Below are 26,416 nucleotides of genomic sequence, written 5' to 3'. Positions count from 1 at the left end.
CTGGCCCTTGGGCTGGGTGCTGCTCCAGTGCTCACATCTGCCCCGGCCCCAGGCTGAGGTGGTGTGTGAGATGGTCTGTCTAGGCTTTCGGCGTCCCAGCATCCCTGGAGGCACACTGCTCCTCGCCGCTGAGGGTCCCCCCGCCGTCCTACCCACAGTATTTCAAGCTGCTTCCCTCCACAGCGTCCCCTCCTGTCACTCGGGGCGGAGGGAGCTCTCCTTCCTGGGTGCCAGGCTTTTCCACTGTGCCCGCTCCGGCCTGGGTGGCGCCCCCAGCCCTGAGACCTCCAGGGCGTGAGGGCAGTGCGCAGAGAGTGGAGGCATGAAGGACCCTGGGGCACGGGGTCCCCGGGCTGCTGAGGAGTCTGAGCAGCCAGCACATGGCACCATGAGCCTTCCGCTGGCAAGGGGGAGAGCGGAGCACGCTGCCTGCCCGCGGACAGGCGGGCACCACTGACAGGGCCGTGGGAAGCGGCAGCAGCTGCCCCTCGCTCATTTTTCTTGCAGCAAAACAGACACCCCAGTGAGCGTCACTGCCACGTAACTGAGAGCTCACGTTCCTTCATCTCCAAAGTAACTGCAGAGTTAGAAACCATAGCGCTCCCGCGAGGTTCTCTCTAAAGAAGGAACAGAAGACGCGGGGGCTGAGAGCCAGCCTGGTGGCCAAGGGGTTCCCGTACGGACAGCGGGAAAGCCTGGCAGCAGGTGAGGACCTGGCTCAGCATGGGCATAGGTGGCTGTGGGGCCAGAGTGCTTGGAGGAAGGGGCAGAGCCCAGGGCACTGGAAATGCCAGGGGACAGCAGAGATGTGCTTGACCTCAGCCTGGCACCGTGCAACTTGCTGAGGCCTAAGGCGTGGGGCGGCATTTGCACCGTGTGGCTTGCTGAGGCCCAAGGCATGGGACGTCACTGGCACTGTGCGGCTTGGTGAGGCCCAAGGTGTGGGGTGGCATGGCACCGTGTGGCTTGGTGAGTCCTGAGGCTTGGGTCGGCGTTGGCACCGTGTGGCTTGGTGAGGCCCAAGGCGTGGGGCGGCGTGGCACTGTGCAGCTTGGTGAGGCCTGAGGCGTGGGGCCGTCTGGCACTCTGCAGCTTGCTGAGGCCTGAGGTAGGGGGCCATCTGGCACTGTGCAGCTTGCTGAGGCCTGAGGCGTGGGGCCATCTGGCACTGTGCAGCTTGCTGAGGCCTGAGGTGGGGGGCCGCGTGGCACCATGCAGCTTGGTGAGGCCTGAGGTGGGGGGCGCCTTTGCCCTGGGTTTCTCACCTGCCCTAGGGCCTGTGCAGATGGGAGCAGCAGGAGCCAGGGTTCAGGCAGACACTGCCCTGGCTGACTGGCAGGACCTTCCTGACTGCTCCAACGGACTCCACAGCCAGCCCCAAGCAGTGACCACATACAGCCTGCAGGGACCGGAGTGAGGCCTGCATTTTGAGGGCGTCCTGTCCACACATTAGGGACGTGTGTGAGCTCTGGAGGCCCGTTCCAGCAGGATCTGTGGCACGGTGCTGTGCCATCTTTGCTCTTAACTGTCTTGGCAATGACTTCCATTCAGAAGCCTCTGCTTCTGTAAACATTGCAAAATGAGGGAGGCATTAAAACATCACGCAGAAGGTCATGTTCGAGAGAGGAGCAGCTCAGATTCCCTGCCCAGGGCTCTGCACTCTGCCCTGGAGGGGAGGAAAGACCAGAATGAAGGGGGAGGAGGGATGCAGAGCTGCCCTGGGAGGAGCATAGCCCAGAATGGCATGACCGAGGTGGGCTTGAGCACCAGGCACAGCTGCATGTGTAGTTGTGGTGAGGGTGAGTGACCGAGGTTCCTGGGAGCTGGGAATGAGCAGACGCACCCCTGACCTGTCCTCTCGCCCTCAGCCCTGGCCTCTCAGCCTTCCTTCCTGGCAGCTCCAGGCACACAGCCCTGTGCCACACACCATGGCAGGGGCTCTGTGCAGCAGCCGTGCCCCACAAGCCACTGTGCAGCCTCCAAGTCCCCAGGGTGCATGGCTCACCACAAGGCCACCCACAGACCCACCGCCCTGCCAGGAAGGAGGCACTCCTGACCGAGCCTTCCTGTCTGAGCCACGCTCCCGCCTGCCCCAAGAAAGCTGTTTGGAGCTGGCGTTCACCGCTCGGGTGTTATACGGGTTCCTGGGGTGCTGTCTGTGTGCGTGGCTCTGCGTGGCTGTGCGTGGTAGCAGCTGACTTTTAAAGGTGTCGGTGAGAACGTGGTTCAGCTGGGTCCTGGCCGAGCAGGAGGTGAAGCCCGGGAGCTCTGTCCTCCACCTGTATTCAGGCAGGGTCTTACGTGCCCGTTTGATGTGTGGCGGGGCATGCGTGGTGACGGAGACACGTGGAGCCACCGGAGAGAGGGGTGGGGCTCCCCCTTAGCTAGCGCCAGGCTCTGGCTCGCCTGCCTTGAGATTCAATCACACAGTCATCTGTTCCCAAGCCACCTTGTTTCAGATGCCTGACAGAACGCACGAAATACAGAGAGATGACGTAAATATCCAAAACGAGACGAAGTGAGGAGGAGAAATTGAGACCCCCCTCTGGACATGGCATGTGAGGTGGACCTCAGGCCTCCCTGGTCCCCCGAGCTCCTCACAGGGAAAGAGCACCCCTGATCCGTAATGAAAGTCCCACTCACCACAGGCCACAGGACACCCCTGGCAGGGGCATGGGAGGGCCTGAACCTGGATGAAGTCGAGACCGGGCTCCTCTGCCCAGCCCTCTTTGCCCTGACCAGAGTTCAGGATGTCCGGGGCGCGTCCCCTGTCCCTCAGGCAGGCTCCTGGTGATGTTTGCGAGTGACGAGCGCTGGATGATTTTGACTCCATGTGCTCCATGGGGCAGGGCCTCAGGGCACAGAGCCGTCCGGAGACATCCACGCGGGCCTCAGTGACATCCGGAAACCCCGAGGATGGCCTGGTGTGCGTGAGGAGGCACGCGGTGTGGCGTTGTCTTCCCTGGCCTGCGTGAGGTGACACGCGGTGTGGCGTTGTCTTCCCTGGCCTGCGTGAGGAGGCACGCGGTGTGGCGTTGTCTTCCCTGGCTTGCCCCACCCCGACCCTAGACTGGTTCTCGGGATGGAATTGTGAGCAAACCAGCACCCAGCCTCACAGCACAGACGGTCGCAGCCCATCATACGTGCTGGGTGATTTTACAAGGAACACTGGCCAAGGCAGGAAGGAAGACGCTAGGAGCTGGCTGGACTCAGTGGGGTGGCCAGGCTAGAGCTGCTGCCCCCAGCCAGGGCTGACTCCCAGGCCCGCCTAGGTCACACGGCAGGATTTTGCAGGAAGGTTCATAGGGTAGCTTGATGTGCAGTGGTGGCAGGTAGTGGCCCCTCACCCGATTGGGGACATGGGTGCACGTGAGTGAGGGCAGCGAATGTTGCTGTGGACAGAGGGGCCACCCCGTGGGAGAGCAGCACGTGGGCTTGGAGAGGTGGGCACCAGTGCAGATGGACGTCGGTGAAGGAGAAGGCGAGAGAGGCAGGAGGAAGACACCAGCACGGCCAAGGGAGACTCTGGGCGCGTCCCCGTCTTGGGGCCTTGGGGGATGTGGTGGCTGCACTCCAGCCTGGGTGACAGAGCAAGACTCTGTCTTAAAATAAATTTTAAAATTAAAGAAAAGTTACCCATTGAGCCTGTTCCTTTTCCTGAGCTGAGTCCCGTTTACAAGGAGCTTCCGTGACGCTTCCCTTGTGTGGACAAACCTTCGCTGCTCAGGTTCACTGAGGGTCAGCCACCTGCAGATGCCATACAAGTTGCAGGAGGATGTTGTAAATATTGTCCAAGGGGCTGACCAGGGCTCAGGGAGGAGCAGTGGACGCAGGCAGGTAAGCAGGAGGCAGTCCAGGGGGCTCTGTGAGGGGCCTCGTGTGTCCTGCTGGCCTGAGGTGAGCAGGCCTAAGCAAGTGGACAGCCGGGCGCCTGGGACGGATGCATAGGTCGTGCCAGAGGCTACACGCGGCCCTGTGACTGGAGGAACGCAAGAGGTAGCAACAGGGAGGGGCGCCAAGGCTTCCAGCTGCCCTGAGATTGGGCTGCCTGGGCCACCTGTGGGTGTCGGTGGCAGCAGTTAGGAGGCCTGGAGGTGCAGAGCTGCGGCCGAGGGCCGGCTGGGAACTCCCTCCCCCGGGGGTGCTCTGTGGGCTGGACGCCAGTGATGGTCCCAAAGCACATGAGCGCCCGGCCCCACCTCCAGGGGCCTAAGCCGCTGCCCCCGCGAGAGGTTCAGCCAGTAACGGGGCTGCGGCTCCTTCTTCAGCAGAGCAGGCAGAGTCTGGAAGAAGGGCGCCTGGCCGGAGTCACGCGGAGACCCAAGCCTCGGGCTTCCCATAAGACACCGAGTTCTGAGAGCCGGTGGAAGCTTTGAAGTTATTCATAGGCTTTGATCTTTTTAAAAGACGGCTGTTGGTCCCTGCTGGTGAAGGATGCGAGAGGAAGTGCGCAGTCCAGGCTGCGCGGTGCAGCCGAGGGCCTTTGAGTGGACAGAAGGGGGTTGAATTCCCTCGTGGGACCTTGTCCAAGCCACATGCCTTCTGCAAAGCCTCAGTTTCTTTGCCTGTGAAATGGGGATGACATTCCCCGCTGAGGGTTCTGAGCGCGGCAGGTTGGGGATGGAGCTGTGTGGTTGAGGTACACGTGATGTGTGTTACCCCAGTACTCCGGGACTCCCTCGGAAGCCTGGAGCAGAGGCACTGCCTCAGAGACCAGCATTATCTTCAGAGCAGAAGGAGCGTCCAACCCCGAGTCTGTGAGGCTCTGCAGCAGAGACTTGGGGTGTCTGCGAGTCAAAACCTTGCTGGCAGTTTCAGAGAGTCGGCCTTTGGGAGACCTTGTGTCCCTGTGCCGTGACTGTTGAGATGACCCCATGGGGTGTAAGCGCCTTCCTATTTATGCAGCCCCACACCTGCCACTCAAACCCCACGGTGCGGTGGCATCATTCTGAGCCCCTTCCTCTCCTCTACAACCACTGAGCATCCCTGTCCCCTTCCGAGCGTCCTGGCCTCCCTGTCTCCTTTCCAGCGTCCCATCTGAAGCTCATCCCTGGGGATCCTGCTGCTGCTCTCTGCCTCAAAGACCCCAACAACCGTGAGAACAAAGCCAGAACTCACCCGCGTATTTTTAAACTTCTTGTTTATTTTACTCATGAGTAAAGAAAGAGCATTTTCATTTTTTTTATGTTTAGAGACAGGGTCTCTCGCTATGTAGGCTAGGTTCGTCTTGAACTCTTGGCCTCAAGCAGTCCTCCCGCCTCAGCCTCCCAAAGCGCTAGGATTACAGACGTGAACCACTGCGCCCAGCCGTAATAATTATTTTCAACCAAGGAAAAATGCCTTTCCTTGATTTGATTAATGTACCCGTCTCTTAACTATGCGTAACGGCAGAGAGGCCCCCCAAATGCCTGAGATGAATTCCTGTGTAAAAGAGCTGGAGGCAGATTCTGTGCTGAGCAGGAGGAGTGTGTGGGGCCGCCACTCACCAGGGAGAGGGGGCCTTGGGGCCTGCTTCCCTGGGAGACCCAGTGCCCCCTCCTGCCTGCCCAGAGGCCACGCTCAGGGCAGAGCAGGGGCCAGGCCTCCCCACCCGCTCACCAGGTCCGTGCCTGGCGTCTCCCGTGTGCCCTCGAGCCTCGGCCACGCTGAAGGCGTCAGGAAAACAAGTGGACTTACGTTTGACGGTGCCTCGGGACTCCTGGAAGCCGGCCGCCTCGGAGCCCCAGCCCAGCGCCTCACAGTCACGTGCGTCCACCTGGCCGGCTCTGGCCCCAGGGCTCGGCCCTCCCCGGGCCCTGTCTACCAGCCAGCAGGACCTCCACAGCCCCACACTGCGCCTGCGCCCATCCTCCAGCGTCTGGCACACCCAGCTGGAGGTGAAGGCCGCCACGTTGTTGAGGATGAGTGAGACCAGGGCCACCAGCACGGCCGCGGCCACGAGTCTCTGCACGGTCATCGCTGACGCCGGTGCCGCCGCTTATCCGGAGAAAGCCAAGTCCCAGTCCGCGGCCGCACGTCCAGGGAGAGCCGACGCTGCTAGGGGTGGCTAGAGGACATCACCACTCATCCTCGGGGCGGCGCGGGCGGAGGCCCATGGGATGGTCCAGGTGTGCCACCTCTCGGCCCGGCCTTATCCTCCTTCCTGCACCTGGAGCAGGGCCAGGCCTGTGCTGAAGCTGCTCGCCTCGGGGCCCATCCCAGGGAGGAGAGGGTGGGCAGCAGCAAGAACCCAGGGCCAGGAGTGCGCCGTCTTCCCGGGAAGCGGAGGCCGGCCTGCGCCGCGCGTGCCTCTTCTCGCCTGCAGCAGTGGAAAACAGAGTCACTCGGGAGGCCGGCAGCAGTGGGAGTCGAGCCCGCGCCACACTCCTTAGCACCGGCCCGCTGTGAGTGCCAGGCTCCGGGCAGGGTGGCCGGTGTGGAGCGGGTTCACAGCTCCTCTGTGCTGCCTGGGCCCCTGTGTGGATGCCTCCAGGGCAGTTGGCCGGTCCTGGAAAGCAGAGTGGCTGCTGCAGGGACGCCCGTGTGCGCAGAGCTCGCCTTCCCTGGCTCTCAGCAGAGAGGAAATGGTTGTTTTTGAGACTGTTTTTGGTGAGCTGGAGGGCGTAGCCAACCGCAACAAATAGCGGCCCTGCCACGGCAGCCAGACACCAACAGGATGTGCTTCCTGATGGGAAAGGCCGGGAGACTTCTGAGGCCCTGCTCCAGGCCCACCTCCTGCCGCCCCTCCCCATCTTCCTGTCCCAGAGGAGAGGCCAGGGATGCCGGGTGCGGGACAGACCCCTCGTCTGGCCTGTTGCTTTTAAGCCTGGTGGCCCCCGGGGCCTGGAGGCTGGTACTGAGCGACTATTGCCTGCCCTGGGGACTTCACACCCCCCAGCCATCCAGTTGCCCCCAGGACCATAAGTACCCCCAGGACCATAGGAACCACAAGCCTCCCCCCGCCCGCGTGTTCCAGGCCTGCCCCCGCCACGGGAATGCTGCCCTCAAAAGGGGGGCAACTATCACAGGATTGCTGGGAAGGGGAGAGACCCGTGTGCCTGGAGGGAGCAAGTTCACCCAGACCTGCAGGGCCAGGGACCTGTACTTGGAGGACCTCGGGGCCAGGTCATTCTTAGGTGGCAAGAAGGGTAAGATTCTGGATGTGCCGGGTGGGGCTCTCAGCGGGGCCTGGGACAGAGCGAATGTCACGTGGGGCCTGGGCCACCTCTGCTATTGATGGGAACGGTCACCCCCCACAGCTGGGGACAGGACTAGGCAGGTCACCTTGTGAGTGGTCAGGCTCTCAGGCAGAGCTTATGCTGCCGGGGAGCTCAGAAGCATCTTCGTCTATTCTGCTCAGAATTATTCTGCCCAGCTGGGCAGACACCACGAGAGGGTCTCCTACTCTGTCCCATCTCCAGAGACCCAAAACCCAGCATGGGATTCCCAGCCTACCCAGGCTCCAAAGCTTCGTGAATGCAGGTGTCCCACATCCGTGCAAACCGTTCATGGGCACACGCCCAAGACAGTGCTGGGACAGAGAGTCCTGTTCCCAGCCTGTGGTAACAGCAGAGCTTTGACCGTTTCCTGTCCTTGCACTGCCCGTGCTTGGGCCCTGACTCAGGGCGGTCCCGAGAGCTGCCATTTCCTGGGACCAGTCTCCATTCACACGTTGGCATGTGGCTCTGTATATCCACAGGTGAAGCAAGGTTCCCCACACACGCCCTGTGTCTGTTCCAGAAAGGCAGCAGCTCCGTCCTCACCAGCCCGTGGTGCGTGCTGGGTCCTGAGAAGCGTTTCTCCACTGGCTTCCTGAGGGACGTGCCTGTGGGGGATTTTCCCCGGGGATTTGTCGCAGACGTGTCCGTCAGGTTTCTCCTTTCCCCTCTTCCTTGGCTTGTGCCCAGGGAAAAGCTGCTGTTTCTGTTTCTGTTCTCAGCCCCCGGAACCTGACGGGGCGTGCGGGGCACAGTGGTGCTGCCGGCCCCCACTCTCCCGGGTGGCTTGGAAGACCCTGGGGGGATGTCCCCAGCCCTTCCTGCCTGTGCCCTGCTCCTCGGAGGTGGACGGGGGTGCAGTGTCTCAAACACTCAGTGTTCCTAAGCACACGGTGCAGAAGGGGGCCTTGAAAGGGAAGTCTCCCAAAAGTTTCCGTGGGGGAAGAATTTATTTCCTCCTTAATTAACTAAACCATTAATCTTTCGGGAGTCTTCAAATGGCTAACTTCCAACAAAAAGCCAGTGCTGGGTTTCAGAGCCCAGAGGACACGTTTGATTGTCTCAGCGGCCCGCTCTGGTCCTTTCCTCAGGTTGAGTGGGTAGGAGGCCACGGCCAGACTCCTACACAGCGGCAGCACCCCCAGAAGTCCTGGTTCGCAGAGGCCAGCATCGGCCCCCACCCTCCTGGCACTTCTGGGGTGCTCCAGGTCCCTGTGCCCTCAGCTGTCACGCCGCTTCTAACCCTGCGCGCTATGGCAGGCTGGGCGTGGGAGGGCGGAAGGCCTGGGAGCAGCATGTAAGTTAAGAGCGACCCTCCTGGGAGGATCTGTGGCTCTCGGGGGGTGACTCCCAGTAAGGGGACTCGCAGCTGGGCAGTGGGCTTCCCCCACAGTGCATCACACCCTCCTGCTCTCCCTGTTGCTTGGGGTCTTGGTCACAGTGGAGTCCCACTGCCCCCTCCCACATATGTGCCTGCGGCTCCCATATACCCAGCAGAGCGGGAGCCCTAGCACAGAACAGGGACACGGAGGGAGGGGGCGGCCTCGGCAAGCATGATCGTCAAGCCGCCGTTCGCCAGCCGCCCTCATCCTGACACAGAGTGGTCTCGGCAGAGCTTCTGCAGGACCTTTGAAGGCTGCGTCCCCTGCCGCCCATCTGCTTCTTGTTCCAGTGCCTCGGGGCTGATGAAGTGCAGATGTGGGTGACTCCACAGACTGGCCGGGACAACAGGAAATTCTCAAGACTTGGATGGGAACTAAGAGGGTGTTTACTTCTTGGAATTTATGTCAGATGCACAAACCCCAGAACCCCACACCGGAGTGGAGGCTGTCCCGAGAGCCCTGGCCGGCCGTCGCGGAGAGGATGTGGGAATCACGCGGGGCTGGTGCCCTCGAGCAGGAGGCTGGCTGTGGAAGGAGCTTGCGGAGAGCGCCTGGGTCTGGACGCTTCTGGCGGGTCTGTGACCGCCCTTCCCGTGGGTTCTCCCAGCAGCCTCGGCCTGGCAGGCAGGGGCCTGTGGGAGGGCGTGCCCAGCCTCCACTGGTGGCCGCACATACAGCACATGCTTCTCCAAGGCCCGCATGGTGCAGACTTAATGCCCAGGACAGGGCGCATGGAAGTGCGGGCATCTGACGGTGTGCTGGCTGGGTCCTCGGTCACACATGGGCCCCAGGAACCAGAGCAAAACCAAGGCCGGCCTGCGGGCTCTCTCCTGCTCCCCACGGGCGGGCTCTCTCCCGCACCCCACGGGCGGCCTCCGCGTGGGAGAGACGGGGCGTTCAGAGCACAGGGGAGCCTGTCTGGGACCCAAGTCAGCTGCCACATTCCTGTGCTTGTTTGTGATTTTCCACCGCGATTGGATGTGGACGGAAGGAACCAGTTGTTTTCAGGACAAGGGAGAGGAAAGGAGCCACGCCTGGCAGGTAGAGGCAGGTCCCAGCCCTGTCCAGCCCCACACCTGGGCCTCGGGAGAGGGTGCGCACAAACGGGAGATTTTTTAAAGATTCCAGTTGTGGGCCGGGCGCAGTGGCTCACACCTGTAATCCAAGCACTTTGGGAGACCGAGGCGAGCAGATCACAAGGTCAAGAGATCGAGACCATCCTGGCCAACATGATGAAACCCCATCTCTACTACAAATACAAAAAGTAGCTGGGTGTGGTGGCGCATGCCTGTAGTCCCAACTACTCGGGAGGCTGAGGCAGGAGAATCACTCGGGAGGCAGAGGTTGCAGTGAGCCAAGATCGTGCCACCACACTCCAGCCTGGTGACAGAGTGAGACTCTGTCTCAAAAAAAAAAAAAAAAAAAAAAAAAAGATTCCCGTCGTGAAGTCTTTTGGGACAGGAGAGTAAAAAAGACTGCATGTCTTATAACGTGCTGTTTACGAAGCGGCCATCACGCCTCACGCACTGAGGCCCCAGTGCCGCCACCACCCGGATGTTAGAGAAGTGAGATGTCTGTGAGGAGGCGTGGCATCCCTTCCATCCGATCTGTAGAACTGACTGGAAGCTGTGCAGTGAGGACACAGTGTTTCTTTTGAGATTCAGATGTGACCCCTGCACTGCACTCCACGTGCATCATTTGCTGACGGATGAGGCCCAGCAGTGTTTTGGGGAGCCCTGGACCCCCAGTCTTGAGGCGTGTCTCAGCACGGGGCAGCTGTGTCTGAGCCGTTTATAAACTAGTTTGACACCCATGGGTCCTTCCACGTGGATTTTTACCCAGGACCTCAGCATAGAGGAGAAAGACAAGCCTTGGTTTTCTGCTGTTAGAAAGAAGTTTCACTGTAAAGATGTGACTTCCTGCCGGGAGCTCTAGAGGGCCGAGGGCAGCACAGCCTGAGGGGCTGCTGGGCCGGGTGCTCAGGCCTCTCCCTGTGCTGAGTTGGTGGCAGGAGTTCCGAAGCCAAAAGACTGAGGAGCGCGAATCGGAGATCAGGACGCTGCTGCCTGGGGCACCTCCCTGGGGTCCCATGCGCCCGGTGTCACCTTCACCGCAGCGCCGACCGAGCGTCCAGGAAGCTGCCAGTGGGTGCACCCAGGTGCTGTGAGGAGCCCCATGTGAGGCCATCAGAGGACACGCATGCAATGGTAGTGGCGGGGAGGCAGGCTCACTTCCCGGCCCCCCAGACGCTTGACACCCCCACGAGGGCCTGGCCCATGGGTTTGGACACACCCTCTCCTGGCTCCAGGCATGACTGTGCCACGTGGCAGGGGCTGCCTGGGCTGGTTGCTGCTAAGACACACGCACCTGCCCGCCCTGCGTCCCTGGGTGGTGGAATGCATCCATGGAATTCACCCAAGTACATGTAAAACCAGGCACAAAGTACCTGCTGGCTTTCAGGAGCGGGCACCTGGGTATGCCGCGTTGCAGCCACAGACACCACCGCAGGGCCCGTCCCAGGAACCTGCCTCCAGCCCCTAGACTCAGACGCAAGTGCGCCGAGCCTGCCCGGGGCTACCGTCTCGGAGCCATTGCCCTGTGATTCTGTGGGAGCCAGGGAAGCTGAGATGTGGGCAGCCCACACCTCCCGGAGACAGAGGTACCACGGTGGGACTGGGCTCCCTGGCTGTCCTCCCGAGCCCCTCCTTCTCACAGGGGCAGGGCCATTAGGAAAACGCCCAGCTGCACACACCACAGCTCCGCTCACTCACCGGGACAGCGGGCTCGGGGCTCTGTGGGCGGCTGGTCCCTCCAGTCCTCAGAGCGGCCTGTGGCCGTGCCAGCGGGGAGGCTGCAGGGCTGCTGCCCTGCTAAGACTGTGGGCTGGACTGAGGCTTATCTGCAGGGAGCAGCCTGGAATGCGAGGGTGGGCCTGGGTAGGGATGCTCCGAGGCCACTTGCAGGGTGTGCTGCCTGTGCTTGTGGGAGTACGTGCGTGCATGTGTGTGCCTGTGTGTGTGCGCCTGCATGTGTGTGTGTGTGCGTGCATGTGCTTGTGTGTGCATCCGTGTGTGTGCACGCATGTGAATGTGTGTGTGCGTGCACATGTGTGTGCATCTGTGTGTGCATGTGCGTCCATGTGTGTGCATCCGTGTGTGCGCACACGTGCGTGCATGCATGTGTGTGCGTGTATGCGTGCATGCATGTGTGTGTGTGTATGCGTGCATGCGTGCGTGTGTGTGTGGCTTTGGTGGGGCTTCTAGGGGAGGCGCGTGTGGCAGAGGAGAGAGATTCAGGAAGTGACCAGTGCGTCCTCTGCCTGTCCCTGCTCGGTGACCACACTGAGCTGTGTCTTGGAACAGGGCCTTTGTCTGAAGCCCTGAGCCCACGTCAGGGCTGAAGCCGCAGGCCAGCCCGGCCCCAAGGCCCTTGCGGCGGGGTCTCCCTGGATGGCCTTGGACCCACCTCCTGCCCAGCCCCACCAGGAGGCCTGGCTGAGTGCCCCCACACACATGCGGACACACGGTTCTCATGCAGCGTCATGTCCCTAGAGTGGCTGTCAGCAGCCTTTGCCTACCCTGGAGCTGACACAAACCAAGTCCTCAGTCATTTCTGGTCCTGCCTGGATCAGCGCCAGCAGGGGAAGAATGCAGGAAACCTCATGGAGAGGCGGGGGGCTGGGCGTGGTGGCCCATCCCTGTCATCCCAGCAGTGTGGGAGGCCAAGGCAGGTGGATCACTTGAGCTCAGAAGTTCGAGACCAGCCTGGGTAACATGGCGAAACCCTGTCTCTACAAAAAATACAAAAACTTAGCTGGGTGTGGTAGCACACACCTGTGGTCCCAGCTATTTGGGAGGCTGAGGTGGGAGGATCACTTGAACTCAGGAGGTCGAGGCTGGAATGAGCTGTGATTGTGCCACTGCATTCCAGCCTGGGCAACAGAGGGAGACCCTGTCTTACACAACAAAAAAACCCTAAGAGGCAGGGTGACTTCCACCATCCCTGCACCTGTGCCCTGACGCAGCTCTGCCCACTTGGCACCCTGTTCCTTCACACACACAAAATTCACTGCCCGAGAGTGGGGCACAGGGCTGGGGTGGAAGGTGCTGTCCCCCGTGACCCACTGGTCAGCCCGTCTGCAGGCCTGCCTCCAGGGCCCTCTGCTCGGCAGACCTCCAGGGCTCTGCAGAACCCTGCATGGGCTGGGTCACCGTCTCCTGGGGAGACAGGCCTGTCTCCAGGTTCCAGGGCTGGGTCAGGGTCTGGGCCCTGTACCCCGTCCCCCAGGCTCCGCCCTTTGGCTGCCAGACTGTCGGGTGAGGGCCCCTGCTGTGCAGGGCTGGTTTACCAGGGGCCCTGCAATCCCAGGCTTAGGTGAGAGCAGGAGGCTTTGTCTCAGAGCAGGTACTGTGTGTGCAAGCAACACAGGAAGCCCACATTTCCTGATCAGACAGCCGCTTAGAGCAGGGAAAAAGGAGGAGGAGCCTGGTGACCTGCATAAGAGATCCTTCTGTCTTTTAATGGGACCCGGCCCCTGCCTCTTGGGGTTAGGAAGGCCGTGGGACTCGTGACGGGCACCTCTCTGCATGGCCTGCAGTCTTGCCCAGAGACGGAGCCGATGGGTGAAGGCCCCTCCTCATGCCCGTTTGGCAGCTGTGCCTGATGACTACTTGCCCCAGGAGAAGGGGCCGTAGGGCCAGGGGGCCCTGAGGTGCTGGGCAGGAGCCTCACAGACCCCCATCTGCCCACAGTGAGGCCGTCTGGGAGAACATGGCGTGCATGTGCGTGAAGACCCAGCGGCTGGACGTGGCCAAGGTGTGCCTGGGGAACATGGGCCATGCCCGCGGGGCCCGAGCGCTGCGTGAGGCGGAGCAGGAGCCGGAGCTAGAGGCCCGCGTGGCCGTGCTGGCCACGCAGCTGGGCATGCTGGTGAGGGGCGCCCGCCATGGGGTGGGTGGGAAGGCACCACGCCTGCCACAGCCACGGCCCCCTGGGGAAGGAGGAGGCACGCCCACCGGCCTGAGCCTGCACTGATGTGGGCAGAGCCGAGAGGCATGACCCAGGAGAGCTGGGCAGACAGCGGCGGTGGAGGTGAGGCGGGTGGAGGCTAGGCGACCGCCGGCTCTCCAGGGTGTGTGCCTGTCAGGTGTGTGGGCCTGGAACAGAGCGCCCGAGAGACCCCCAGGTCAGCAGGGCTGAGCACGGGACTTCTGGGGAGGCTGTGGGAGGGGAAGCTGTGGGAGGGGGGGCTGTGGGAGGGGGGCTGTGGGAGGGGGGGCTGTGGGAGGGGAGGCTGTGGCAGGGGGGGCTGTGGGAGGGGGGCTGGGAGGGGGGGCTGTGGGAGGGGGGGTACCCCTTGGTGGTGCATCTCACTCTCCAACCGTGGGACGGGGATGCCCCGTGGGTGTGTGGCGTTCGTTGTGCCCGCAGCGGCCCCGTGTGTCAGTGTGCTTGGCAGTGTGGGAAGGCACGGTGACCGGTGGCCTGGCGTGGAACAGTGTGTTTGAGACGTGGGTGTGCGGAGGCTGCACGACACCTGCCCATCCTCATTCCTCAGGAGGACGCCGAGCAGCTGTACAGGAAGTGCAAGCGCCACGACCTCCTGAACAAGTTCTACCAGGCTGCAGGCCGGTGGCAGGAGGCCCTCCAGGTAGCCGAGCACCACGATCGCGTGCACCTGCGCAGCACCTACCACCGCTATGCCGGGCACCTGGAGGCCAGCGCCGACTGCAGCCGGGCCCTCAGTTAGTGAGTGCGGCCCTCGCGGCCTCTTCCCTGCCTCTCTGGATGGCCCTGGCTCGTGAGGCCTCTGTGTGTGCTGTGGTGAGGTGGCCAGGGAGGTTCTTAGAGGAGGCGTCTGTCTCAGGGTGGTGGCAGCCTTCTCGGCAGGAAGCTTCTGGGAGTCTCGGAGATGTGGGGTTGCCCCTTCCGTCCTGGGCCACCCAGCTTTCCAGGCAGGAGACAGAAAGAGGTCTGTCCCATTGGTGGTGTCGGTTGCCGAGCACAGATGGGCCTGGTGTCTCCTGAGGACAGACAAACCCCATGTCACCCTCTCCAGAGGAGGAGCTGCTCTTAGACCCGTTCCCGGGGTGCGGATGGGCGACCCGCCTCCCGGGCCCCCACAGTGCAGGAAGCCCCCACTGCCCCCTGGCCACATGTGCTCAGGCTCTGCAGAGCTGCCAGCCAGGAGCCCACACCCCGAGGGCCACCGCTCTGATGCGTTTCACCGACGCTGCCCCTCAGCCCACCCGGTTCCCGTGGGGCTGGGATGGGAGGGAACGAGGACCTCTGTCTCCTTCTCTCACAGCTACGAGAAGTCGGACACGCACCGCTTCGAGGTGCCCAGGATGCTGTCGGAGGACCTGCCGTCCCTGGAGCTCTACGTGAATAAAATGAAGGATAAGTGAGTGTCCCCACCAGGGCTGGTGGGACCGCACTCCATCCTGGAGGTTTGCAGGGAGCCCAGGGCTTGCTGAGGCGGCTCCCTTTCCCGTGCTTCCTGCACGAGTGGGCAGCGTCCTCCCGGCTCCTCAGAGCCATGCCAGGGCCCTCCCTTTGGACAAAGCCAGGGGTCCTCACTCTTGGCCCAGCCTGTTTGCAGGTCAGGTGACATGCACTCTAAGGGTGGCACAGGGGCGGGGTGGGGGCCGTCCCGGGTTGGAGCGGGGCTCGGGTGGAGAACCCATGGTCTTGGGCTGCCCGCAGGACCCTGTGGCGGTGGTGGGCGCAGTACCTGGAGAGCCAGGGCGAGATGGACGCCGCGCTGCACTACTACGAGCTGGCCCGGGACCACTTCTCCCTGGTCCGCATCCACTGCTTCCAGGGCAATGTCCAGAAGGTAAGGTCCCCGCAGGGGAGCCGGCCAGGCGGACACGAGGCAGACACAAGGCCACCGTGTCTCGTCTCTGGGTTCTTTGTCTTTCTAGGCTGCGCAAATAGCCAACGAGACGGGAAACCTGGCGGCCTCCTACCACCTCGCCCGCCAGTACGAGAGCCAGGAGGAGGTCGGGCAGGCGGTGCACTTCTACACCCGGGCACAGGCCTTCAAGAATGCCATCCGCCTGTGCAAGGTACCACGGGGCCGGGGCGGGGAGCCGGCGCTTCTCGAGGTCCCCTGAGGAGAGCTTCAAGTGGAAAAGTGGACAGAGAGAATCGTGTCAGTGACACGTGGTCCGGCCAGTGTCTGCCACTCACTGCTCACCCCGCCTGCCTCACCCGCCCACCCCTCTGCCCACCCCTGGCCGCTTCCATCTGACATTGTTTGCAAAGCACTGAATTGTCCCCAGATGTTTCCCAGGCTCCAGGGCTCCTGAGCGGGTGGTGAGGCTGCTCACGGCCTATGGCCTTGCAGACAGCAGACCCTTCCTAGACAGCTGTTGGGCGTTCTGCACCACACAAATGTCCCAACCTGGGCTCTCGCTTCCAGAAGCATCTCCTGTGTCAGGTATTTCTTGCAGTGCTCTGTGAAATAGAACCCAGAGCATCGGAAAATCCTTGTAGACAAACCCAGTAAGTCATCGGCTCCTTAAAACCCATCACCGCAGAGATCGCTGAGCAGCGTGTCAAAGTGAAGGGGCGGGTTCGCACCCGGCCACATTCCAGAATCTCAGCGGACCTGGGGAAGCCAGTGGGAGCCGCTTCAGGGCCCTGCCTCCCTCCCTGCAGGAGAACGGCCTGGACGACCAGCTCATGAACTTGGCCCTGCTGAGCTCCCCCGAGGACATGATCGAGGCGGCCCGATACTACGAGGAGAAGGGCGTGCAGATGGACAGGGCAGTCATGCTGTACCACAAGGTGAGGGCCGGCCACTGGCGGGGACCTGGGGGAGGGGCAGCAAGCCAGGGGGCCCTTGCCTGTGCGAGGCCTCCGTTCTCGGGCCCCCAGGCCTCGGGCAGCTGCTCAGAGCCCGCCGTATCCGCAGGCTGGCCACTTCTCCAAGGCCCTGGAGCTGGCCTTTGCCACCCAGCAGTTTGTGGCCCTACAGCTCATAGCAGAGGACCTGGATGAGACGTCAGACCCTGCGCTCCTGGCCCGCTGCTCCGACTTCTTCATCGAGCACAGTCAGTACGAGAGGGCGGTAGAGCTGCTGCTGGCTGCCAGGAAGGTACGGGGCCAGCAGGCCCTGGGCTCGGCTCCACGCAGGCACCACGGCTCAGGTCTCCTGTCCCCAGAGGCCGTGGGAATGGCTGCTTGCTTGGTTATGAGTGCTCGAGGAAGGCTGTGGTGGGTGCCCCTGCCCTAGGTTTCACATACGGCACACCCAGGAGGTCCGCAAGTGTAGACTCGCCATCCTTCACGCTGGCATCTGATCATACACAGGGAATGGTGCACTCACCTATGGTGGGGGGGTAAAAATACACAGAACACAAAATTTACCATCTTAGCCTTTTTTTTTGAGACAGGGTCTCACTCTGTTGCCCAGGCTGGACTGTGGTGGTGCCATCTTGGTTCACTGCAGCCTCAACTTCCCAGGCTCAAGCAACCCTCCTTCCTCCTGAGTAGCCGGGAATACAGGTGTGTGCCACCATCCCCAGCTAATTTTTTAAATTTTTTTTTATAGACTCAGGGTCTTGCTGTGTTGCTCAGACTGGTCTTGAACTCCTGGGCTCAAGCAATCCTCCTGCCTCAGCCTCCCAAAGCACTGGGACTGTAGATGTGAGCCCTGTGACTGGCCAGGAACAGTTTATTCAAATGGAAATATGGGTGGTTCCCAAATATAAAATGCTTAGCTTTATTCATGATAGAAATACATATCAAAATTCACGGAGATGCCATTTTTTACTGGGCTACTAAGGGTGAAAAGGCTGGAGTGCAGTGGCGCAATCTCGGCTCACTGCAAGCTCCACTTCCTGGGTTCAAGCGATTCTCCTGCTTCAGCCTCCCAAGTAGCAGGGACTACAGGTGCCTGCCACCACACCTAGCTAATTGTTGTATTTTAGTAGAAACGGGGTTCCACCACGTTGGCCAGGATGGTCTCGATCTCTTGACCTCGTGATCTGCCTGCCTCGGCCCCCCAAATTGCTGGGATTACAGGCGTGAGCCACCGTGCTTGGCCGACATATTCTCTTTTTTTTTTTTTGAAATGGAGTTTCACTCTTGTTGCCCAGGCTGTAGTGCAATGGGGCGATCTCAGCTCACCGCAACCTCCACCTCCCGGGTTCAGGTGATTCTCCTGCCTCAGATTCCCCAGTAGCTGGGATTACAGGCATGCACCACCAAGCCCGGCTAATTTTGTATTTTTATTTTTATTTTTATTTTGAGACAGAGTCTTTCTCTGTCACCCAGACTGCAGTGCAGTGGCGCAATCTTGGCTTACTGCAACCTCAGCCTCCCGGGTTCAAGCAATTACCCTGCCTCAGCCTCCAGAGTAGCTGGGACTACAGGTGCCCGCCACCACACCTGTGTTAATTTTTTGTGTTTAGTAGAGACGAGGTTTCACCATGTTGGCCAGGATGGTCTCGATCTCCTGATCTCATGATCCACCCGCCTCAGCCTCCCAAAGTGCTTGAGATTACAGGCATGAGCCATGGCATCCAGCCTAATTTTGTATTTTTAGTAGAGACGGGATTTCTCCATGTTGGTCAGGCTGGTCTCGAACTCCTGACCTCAGGTGATTTACCTACCTCGGCCTCCCAAAGTGCTGGGATTACAGGGGTGAGCCACCATGCTCAGCCATATTCTTTTTTTTTTTTAATATAAATGTGTTATTACTTCATATATATTTGTGGGTTATTACTGTTTTTTTTTCTTGTGGAGATGGGGGTCTCACTGTGTTGCCCAGGCTGGTCTCAAACTCCTGGGCCCAAGTGATCCTCTCACCTTGGCCTCCCAAAGTGCTGGAATTACAGGCATGAGCCAACATGCCTGGCCTAAGACATATTCTCAAGTGAAGAATGTAAAATTTTTCTTAAAATGAGGGCTGGGTGTGGTGGCTCACACCTGTAATCCCAGCACTTTGGGAGGCCGAGGCGGGTGGATCACCTGAGGTCAGGAGTTTGAGCCCAGCCTGACCAACAGGGAGAAACCCTGTCTCTACTAAAAAAAATTACAAAATTAGCCGGGCATGGTGGCGGGCGCCTGTAATCCCAGCTACTTGGTAGGCTGAGGCAGGAGAATGGCTTGAACCCGGGAGGTGGAGGTTGCAGTGAGCCAAGATTGTGCCACTGCACTCCAGCCTGGGCAATAAGAGCAAAACCCCACCTCAGAAAAAAATATATGTATTTCTTAAAATGTTAGGAAAATCAGGCCGGCACGGTGGCTTGTGCCTGCAATCCCAGCACTTTGGGAGGCTAAGGCAGGCGGATTGCTTGAGCCCAGGAGTTCAAGACCAGCCTGGGCAACATTGCAAAACCCCGTCTTTACTGAAAATACAAAAACTGAGGTAGGAAGATCACCTGACCCTGGGGAGGTGGAGGCTGCCGTGACTGCACCACTGCACTCCAGCCTGGGGGACAGAGTGAGACCCTGTCTCAAAAATTTAACTTTAAAAATTCAGAATTATAGAAGAAAATTACCAATTTCCTTTTCTCCCAGACATAATATTCTCTTGAGCATATATCACTTGAGACTATTGTTTCCTTCGTTCCATTCTGGAATGTTAACAGCGTGAGAAAGTAACGTGAATGATTGTAGGTTGGTGAGGCAGGGGAGACATCCTTGTCCCCTCCATACCCACCCCAGCTAGACAGAAGCCGCCGCTGAGCCGAGGGGCCTGGTTTCCTCTGAAGCGGTGGCAGATGAGGGGCGCACTTCGGTTCCCGGCCCCCTCGGCAGCCCCGTCCCATTTCTGCACCTTTGCAGTATCAGGAAGCCCTGCAGCTGTGCCTGGAGCAGAACATGAGCATCACCGAGGAGATGGCGGAGAAGATGACCGTGGCCAAGGACTCCTCGGACCTGCCTGAGGAGTCGCGGCGGGAGCTGCTGGAGCAGATAGCAGACTGCTGCATGCGCCAGGGCAGCTACCACCTGGCCACCAAGAAGTACACGCAGGCCGGCAACAAGCTGAAGGTGAGCCTCTCCCGGCCCCAGCCTGCGGCTACCTCACAGGCAGTTAGGCTGCGGGCCCCCTGCACGCGTCTCCATTTGCCTTCGTGATGACCCCAAGCTAGGGCTGAGCCTTTCTGGCCAGGAAGAGCACAACCACTAAGATCTCTCTCTACCGGGCAGCCCTGAGCCACTCTTCTTGTGAGAGCTCCTGCTCGGGGTCCCTCGTGCTTGTCCCGGCCCAGCCCCTGCTTGCCTGAGCCCCACTGTCTCTCTGCCTAGGCCATGAGGGCGCTGCTCAAATCCGGAGACACAGAGAAAATCACGTTCTTCGCGAGCGTGTCCAGGCAGAAGGAAATCTACATCATGGCTGCTAACTACCTGCAGTCCCTGGACTGGCGGAAGGAGCCGGAGATCATGAAGAACATCATCGGCTTCTACACCAAGGGGCGGGCCCTGGACCTCCTGGCTGGCTTTTATGACGCTTGTGCCCAGGTGCAGGCCCTCCCTGGGATGCCAGCGGGGCCCCGGGGAGGGCTGTGGAGCCCGGCAGGTCTTGACGGGTTTCATCTGTACAGGTGGAGATTGATGAATACCAGAACTACGACAAAGCCCACGGGGCGCTGACCGAGGCCTACAAGTGCCTGGCCAAGGCCAAGGCCAAGAGCCCCCTGGACCAGGAGAGCAGGCTGGCGCAGCTGCAGAGCAGGATGGCACTGGTGAAGAGGTTCATCCAGGCCCGCAGGTGCGCCCCCGGGGCCAGCGGGGACGGGCCAGGGCAGATGTGACTACAGGGCCGGGGCTGACCACGAGAAACCCCAGCCAGCAAAAGGGCAGGACAGCAGATGGGAGCTCACTTGGGACAGCACTACTGCTGAAGACACACCCCACCTCCTCCTGGGAGCCCTCAGAGCCCAGGCACAGCCTTGGGAAGGTGTTCTGGAAACACCAGAGACGCTGAGAGAGAAACCTGGTGGGGGAGTGGGAGGAGGCAGATGTGGAGCAGGAGGGGGTGTGTCTGGGGAGCCACAGACCTGCTGAGGGTGTGCAGGGGCCGGGCAGGGGAGTCCTGAGTGAGGGCCGCTGTGTGACCTGGGGTGGGGGGACCATGGTGACCAGCGGGCTCATGCCTCTCCACAGGTCAACTGCCACCAGCTCCGAGCTTGTGGAGAGGAGACCCAGGCAGCCGATGGTCTCGGTTTTCAGGAGAGGCCGAGATGCTAAGTTTATTTGAACACCTCCCCATCTTTATTATGGGCAGGTGACTCAGCTTTTCAGAGAGCTGCTGTGTGGCCACCACGGTGGGCACTCGCCTGTGCGCTTCAGGGCCCAGCTTCTGTCTCAGCTGGCAGGGCTGTTTTCCTTATCGGAGAAGCTTTTCCAAAACAAGAGTTCCAGAAGTCCTTTGAACAATGTCGTACAAAGCGGTGCCCCTTGGAAGGGCACGGTCCGCCTGCACGTGTCGATTCTGGGGTATCAGCATCTCACAGATGTCTGCTGAGCTGAGGCCACAGGGCAGGAGCGGAGGAGAATGGATAGCAGCTGGTCATCAGGGATAGCACAGGACGTGGGTGGAGGGGAGACGACGTGTGAGGGCCAGGGTGGGCAACCTTCTACGGGCCAGGGGTCAGAGGGCAGGCCAGGCGCCTGTCTGGAATGGCCGAGTCAGTGGGTGGCCAGATGGGCCCTGGACCCTCCTGACATGGGAGCCTGAGCTCCACACGGCTCCAGTCACCTGCCCTGGACCATGTTGTGTTCCAGCAGGCTCACCTCCCTGGTGTCACCCCAGCTCACAGGCCACACACCCTGCTCTGCCACAGACCCTCACGCCAGGTCACACACGCAGCCTGTGTGCGGGCAGCCTCTCTGCTTGGAGGGTTCTTCCCAGCGGCCTTGGGCAAGGGGTGCCGTGCGCCTCTCCGTGTACCCTGTCCACATGCACCACATCCCCTCTGGGTCACGCTTTGTGCAGAGGTTTCTAGCCCCCTCTGGACTGTTCCACAGAGCAGGAATAGGGGTCAGAGGTCTTCAGTCCAAGCATAGTACCCAGCATTCAAGTGATCAGTAAGAGTGTTACATGCATGAGTTAATTTATGAATGAACAAATTAAGGAATTGATGAATTTAACTTCATAGAAAGTTTCCTCCTGCCATTCCGGAGAGCTCCTCTTACAGGCCAAGAGTCTCCTCTGACCTCTGATAGCAGTAGGTGTTCAGGGCCTCGGGGCCCAGGCCTCATCTCTGCTCTCGGCAGGACGTACACAGAGGACCCCAAGGAGTCCATCAAGCAGTGTGAGCTGCTCCTGGAGGAACCAGACCTGGACAGCACCATCCGCATCGGGGACGTCTATGGCTTCCTGGTGGAGCACTACGTGCGGAAGGAGGAATACCAGACGGTGAGGCCTGAGTGCTGCTCACTAGCAGCATCCCGCCACGCAAGGCTCCTGAAACGAAGGCTTAACGGCTCAAACTGAGGCTGTGTGTAGGCGGCTCACTCCTGTAATCCCAGCACTTTGGGAGGCTGAGGCAGGAGAATGACTTGAGCCCAGGAGTTCAAGAGCAGCCTGGGCAACATGGTGAAACCCCATCTCTACAAAAAGGGGAAAAATTAGCCAGGCATGGTGGCTCACACCTGGGGTCCCAGCTGCTTGGGAGGCTGAGGTGGGAGGATCCCTTGAGCCCAGGAGGTTGAGGCTGCAGTGAGATCTGATGGCGCCACTGCACTCCAGCCTGCGTGACAGAGCGAGACCCTGTCTCAAAAGAAAAAAAAAATCTGTCGGTAGCAAAAAGTAACAGTCTCATGCTGTTACTGGCTGTTACTAGCAGTGTCGCAGGAAAGCGACAGACTTACTTTGTTTGTGAAGAAATGTCTGCATGTACCCGAGTATGAATAACCACGATTTCTTTTTCAGGGATTTTTACAAAAAAAGAAAATGGTGTTCCATTTTTTAGTTGCTTATTTTTTAATTTTAGAGACAGCGTGTAGTCACTTTAAAGTGACCAGCTAATCACTTATTCAGCTGCAGTGTTCTAGTGTTTTCCTCATCTCCACCAACATTTGATCATTCTTTCTAACTTTAGCCATCCTAGGGGGTGACTAGTACCTCGCTGAGGTTTAAATTTACATTTTCTGGATGAGTAGTGATGTGCAGCTCCTTCTCATGTGCTTATTATCCATTTACACACCTTCTGTGAAGGCTTCAAGTCTCTTCTCATCATTTTATTGGGTTTTCTTATTATTGTTTTTTTTTTTTTTTGAGACGGAGTCTCACTCTGTTGCCCAGGCTGGAGCGCAGTGGCGCGATCTCGGCTCACTGCAAGCTCCGCCTCCTGGGTTCACGCCATTCTCCTGCCTCAGCCTCCCAAGTAGCTGGGACTACAGGTGTGCGTCAGCATGCCTGTAGAGATGGGGTTTCACCATTTGGCCAGGCTGGTCTTGAACTCGTGACCTCAAGTGATCCACCCGCCTCCACCTCCCAAAGTGCTGGGATTACAGGCGTGAGCCACCGCACCTGGCCAAAGTTCCCTTCTATTCCTTTTTTCCTCTGCTTCTGAAATTCCAATGACTTGTATATACAGTACCATCCCCTAGCTCAACTGATGCTCTTCTTTTCTCCCCCAAGGACTTTTTCTGTTTTTCATTTTAGGGATTTGCCATTTCTGTTGCTTCAAGTTTACCAGCTTTCCTTCTGCAGTGTCTCACTCTGATGGTAATCCCATCCATCTTTTTCATGTCAGTTTTCTACCAGTCAACTTTTTCTACCAGTTTTTATTATTGTTACTTTAAACCTTTTTTCCTGCCTTCTTTTTAGTTGATTTTTTTTTTTTTTTTTTTTTTTTTTTTTTTTTGACAGAGTGTCGCTCTGTCCCCCAGGCTAGAGTGCAGTGGCGCGATCTCGGCTCACTGCAAGCTCCGCCTCCCGGGTTCACACCATTCTCCTACCTCAGCCTCCCGAGTAGCTGGGACTACAGGCGCCCGCCACCACGCCCAGATAATTTTTTTGTATTTTTAGTAGAGACGGGGTTTCACCATGTTAGCCAGGATGGTCTCGATCTCCTGACCTCATGATCCGCCCGCCTCGGCCTCCCAAAGTGCTGGGATTACAGGCGTGAGCCACCGCACCTGGCCTTAGTGGACTGTTTTTTACAATTTCATTTTAGCTATCAGCTTTTTATCTCTACTCCTCTCTTTGCATTGTATTTCTAGTGTTTGCCCTGGAGATTACCATAAACATACTTACCACATTAGAGTTAGCAGGTAGGTCCATTTCCCACCTGTGTCCCCACCTGTATTTGTCGTATGTGTAACATGTACACGTATTATAAACACAGTATAGTGTTATAATTGTTGCTTTTGACAGTCATATGTATTCTGAAGAAATTAAAAGGAAAGAAATAGTCTTTTACATTTACCTACATATTTACCATTTCTGGTGTTCTTTTTTTTTTTTTTTTTTTTTTTTTTTTTTTTTTTTTTTTTTTTGAGACAGAGTTTCGCTCTTTGTAGCCCAGGCTGGAGTGGGCAACAAATCTCAGCTCACTACAACCTCTACCCTCCAGGTTCAAGTGATTCTCCTGCCTCAGCCTCCGGAGTAGCTGGGATTACAGGCATGCGCCACCACGCCTGGCTAATTTTGTATTTTTAGGGGAGATGGGGTTTCTCCATGTTGGTCAGGCTGGTCTCAAACTCCCAACCTCAGGTGATCTGCCTGCCTCGGCCTCCCAAAGCGCCATTTCTGGTGTTCTTACTTCTTCCCTATGATTCCGATTTGCATGTGGGGTATCACTTCTCTTCAGCCTGAGCTCCCTTTAACATTTCTTCCAGTTCATATCTCCTGATGATGAATTTTCTTACTTTTCGTTAATCTGAAATGTATTTATTTTGCCTGTATTCTTCAAGGTTGTTCTCATCAGATAGAGAATTCTGAGGCCAGGCACAGTGGCTCATGCCTGTAATGTCAGCACTTTGGGAGGCCAAGGTGGGAGGATTTCTTGAGGCCAGGAGTTCAAGTCCAGCCTGGGTAACAAGTGAGACCCCATCTCTGAAAAAAATAGCAAGGCATGGTGGCATGCACCTGCAGTCTTAGCTGCTTGGGAGGCTGAGGTGGGAGGACTGCTTGAGCCCAGGAGGTTGAGTCTGCAGTGAGCTGTGATAGCACCACTGCACTCCAGCCTGGGTGACAAAGCAAGATCCTGATTCAAAAAAAATCCTGATTTGACAGATTTTTTTCCTTTCAGCACTTGAATGTTTTCCCTGTCTGGGCCTCCATTGTTTCTGGAAGAGTCAGCTATGGGCTGTCTGTGGGGCCCTGACATGTCGTGTGTCTCTCCATCTCCCACCGCACTGGCTGCTGTCATGACTTTCTTCTTCAATTTGTGTTTCAGCAGTGCGATAATGATGTTCCTAGGTGTTTTCATTGTATTTATCCTGGGCTTTTGGGATCTATATTTGTGTTTTGCCAAATTTGGGAAATTTGCTTTTTTTCTCCTTCTGGGACTCCAATTAAATGTTAGGTCTTCCATATCTAGTAGACACACATTTGTGATTACTGCTCATTATTTTCTTTTTTTCTGTCCTTTGGATTAATTTGTATTTATCTAGACTTTCTTCAGCTATCTTCAATCTGCTGTTAACCTCTCCAGCAATCTTTTTAGAGCTTGTATTTTGCAGCCCTAGAATTTACACTTAGTTCTTTTTATTATTTATTGGCTAAAATTCCCTATTTGTTAATTTGTTTAAAATATATTTTATATTTATATCCTAAAGCAGAGTTGTAACTGCTGCTGTAAAATCTTAGCTACCGGTTCCAATATCTGGGTCATGTAGGATTGATCTCCATTACTTGCCTTTTGAGTATGGGTCAAATTTTCCTGTTTCTTATGTCTAGTCATTTTTTTGTATCATGGACATTGTGGATAATCCATTGTAGAGACTCTGGATTCTGTTACATTCCTCCAAAGAGTATTGCTTTTTTTTGGTTCATTTTATTAGGCAATCACCTTTGCTCAGCTCAGAGCCAAAACTCTTTCCCCTGTGGTGGATAGCAGCTGAAATCCCTGCTTGTAGCTTGAGTTGGCTTAAAGTCTGCGCCTCCCCTGCCTCATGTGTAGTGTGGGAGCAACTAGTGACGAGGGCAGCATATGCTCAGGATTTGGGATCCCCTCTGTGACTGCTGCATCCCCACGTTTCCACCTTCACATTCCAGCTGCTGTGGTCAACAAAAATCTTTTATTTATTTATTTATTTGAGACGGAGTCTCGCTCCGTCGCCCAGGCTGGAGTGCAGTGGTGTGATCTCGGCTCACTGCAAGCTCCGCCTCCTGGGTTCACGCCATTCTCTTGCTGCAGCCTCCCGAGTAGCTGGGACTACAGGCGCCCGCCACCACGCCCAGTTAATTTTTTTTGCATTTTTAGTAGAGATGGGGTTTCACCGTGTTAGCCAGGATGGTCTCGATCTCCTGACCTCGTGATCCGCCCGCCTCGGCCTCCCAAAGTGCTGGGATTACAGGCGTGAGCCACTGCGCCCAGCCTCTTTTTCAACCATAATTCTGTTGTAGCCAACATAGAGAATTGCACGCGCCTGCATCCGTCAGACCCTGCAGCTATGCCGATGCCTGCAGGGCCTCTGCACCCACCAGTTGTGTTGCCCTAGCAGATAGTTCCCGGGGCTTACAAACTGAGTATCGAGAAATGAGCTTGGGAAACATGCTGGCGACCGTGTCGGGCTCGCTGGGCTGCAGCCTCCAGAATTCACAGGAAAGCTCCTTGGCAGTGGCTCTCCCTCAGGGCTGAAAGGTCAGCTCCGTGAGACACAGACTTCCTGGCCCGGTTGCTCACTCCCCTCTGCGCCGTTCCA

The 26,416-nt window shown here is 58.2% G+C and overlaps 2 protein-coding genes across 14 annotated transcripts in view; one reads left to right on the top strand and one right to left on the bottom strand.

Annotated features, from left to right (window-relative positions):
• Positions 1 to 6,675, bottom strand: part of TMEM204 (transmembrane protein 204) — a 28,048-nt gene extending 21,373 nt beyond the window's left edge. The window contains exon 1 of the mRNA XM_003807617.5: positions 5,677 to 6,675. Coding sequence (XP_003807665.1) covers positions 5,677 to 5,956 — 280 coding nt within the window. The 5' untranslated portion in view covers positions 5,957 to 6,675. The remainder of the gene's footprint in view (positions 1 to 5,676) is intronic.
• IFT140 (intraflagellar transport 140) overlaps positions 1 to 26,416 on the top strand; it is a 104,699-nt gene that overhangs the window by 75,750 nt on the left and 2,533 nt on the right. For all 13 annotated transcript variants that reach the window (XM_055100615.2, XM_034939592.3, XM_008959752.6 and 10 more), the window contains 11 exons: positions 13,330 to 13,507; positions 14,136 to 14,326; positions 14,886 to 14,981; positions 15,284 to 15,416; positions 15,505 to 15,648; positions 16,244 to 16,372; positions 16,500 to 16,682; positions 19,379 to 19,585; positions 19,844 to 20,056; positions 20,140 to 20,306; positions 21,815 to 21,956. In XM_055100615.2, the coding sequence (XP_054956590.2) occupies positions 13,330 to 13,507; positions 14,136 to 14,326; positions 14,886 to 14,981; positions 15,284 to 15,416; positions 15,505 to 15,648; positions 16,244 to 16,372; positions 16,500 to 16,682; positions 19,379 to 19,585; positions 19,844 to 20,056; positions 20,140 to 20,306; positions 21,815 to 21,956 (1,783 nt within the window). The remainder of the gene's footprint in view (positions 1 to 13,329; positions 13,508 to 14,135; positions 14,327 to 14,885; positions 14,982 to 15,283; positions 15,417 to 15,504; positions 15,649 to 16,243; positions 16,373 to 16,499; positions 16,683 to 19,378; positions 19,586 to 19,843; positions 20,057 to 20,139; positions 20,307 to 21,814; positions 21,957 to 26,416) is intronic.

Source organism: Pan paniscus, chromosome 18 (genome assembly GCF_029289425.2).
Source record: "Pan paniscus chromosome 18, NHGRI_mPanPan1-v2.0_pri, whole genome shotgun sequence".
NCBI lineage: Eukaryota > Metazoa > Chordata > Mammalia > Primates > Hominidae > Pan > Pan paniscus.
The sequence above is the reverse complement of the archived record's forward strand: the minus strand, read 5'-3'. Positions and strand labels throughout refer to the sequence as shown.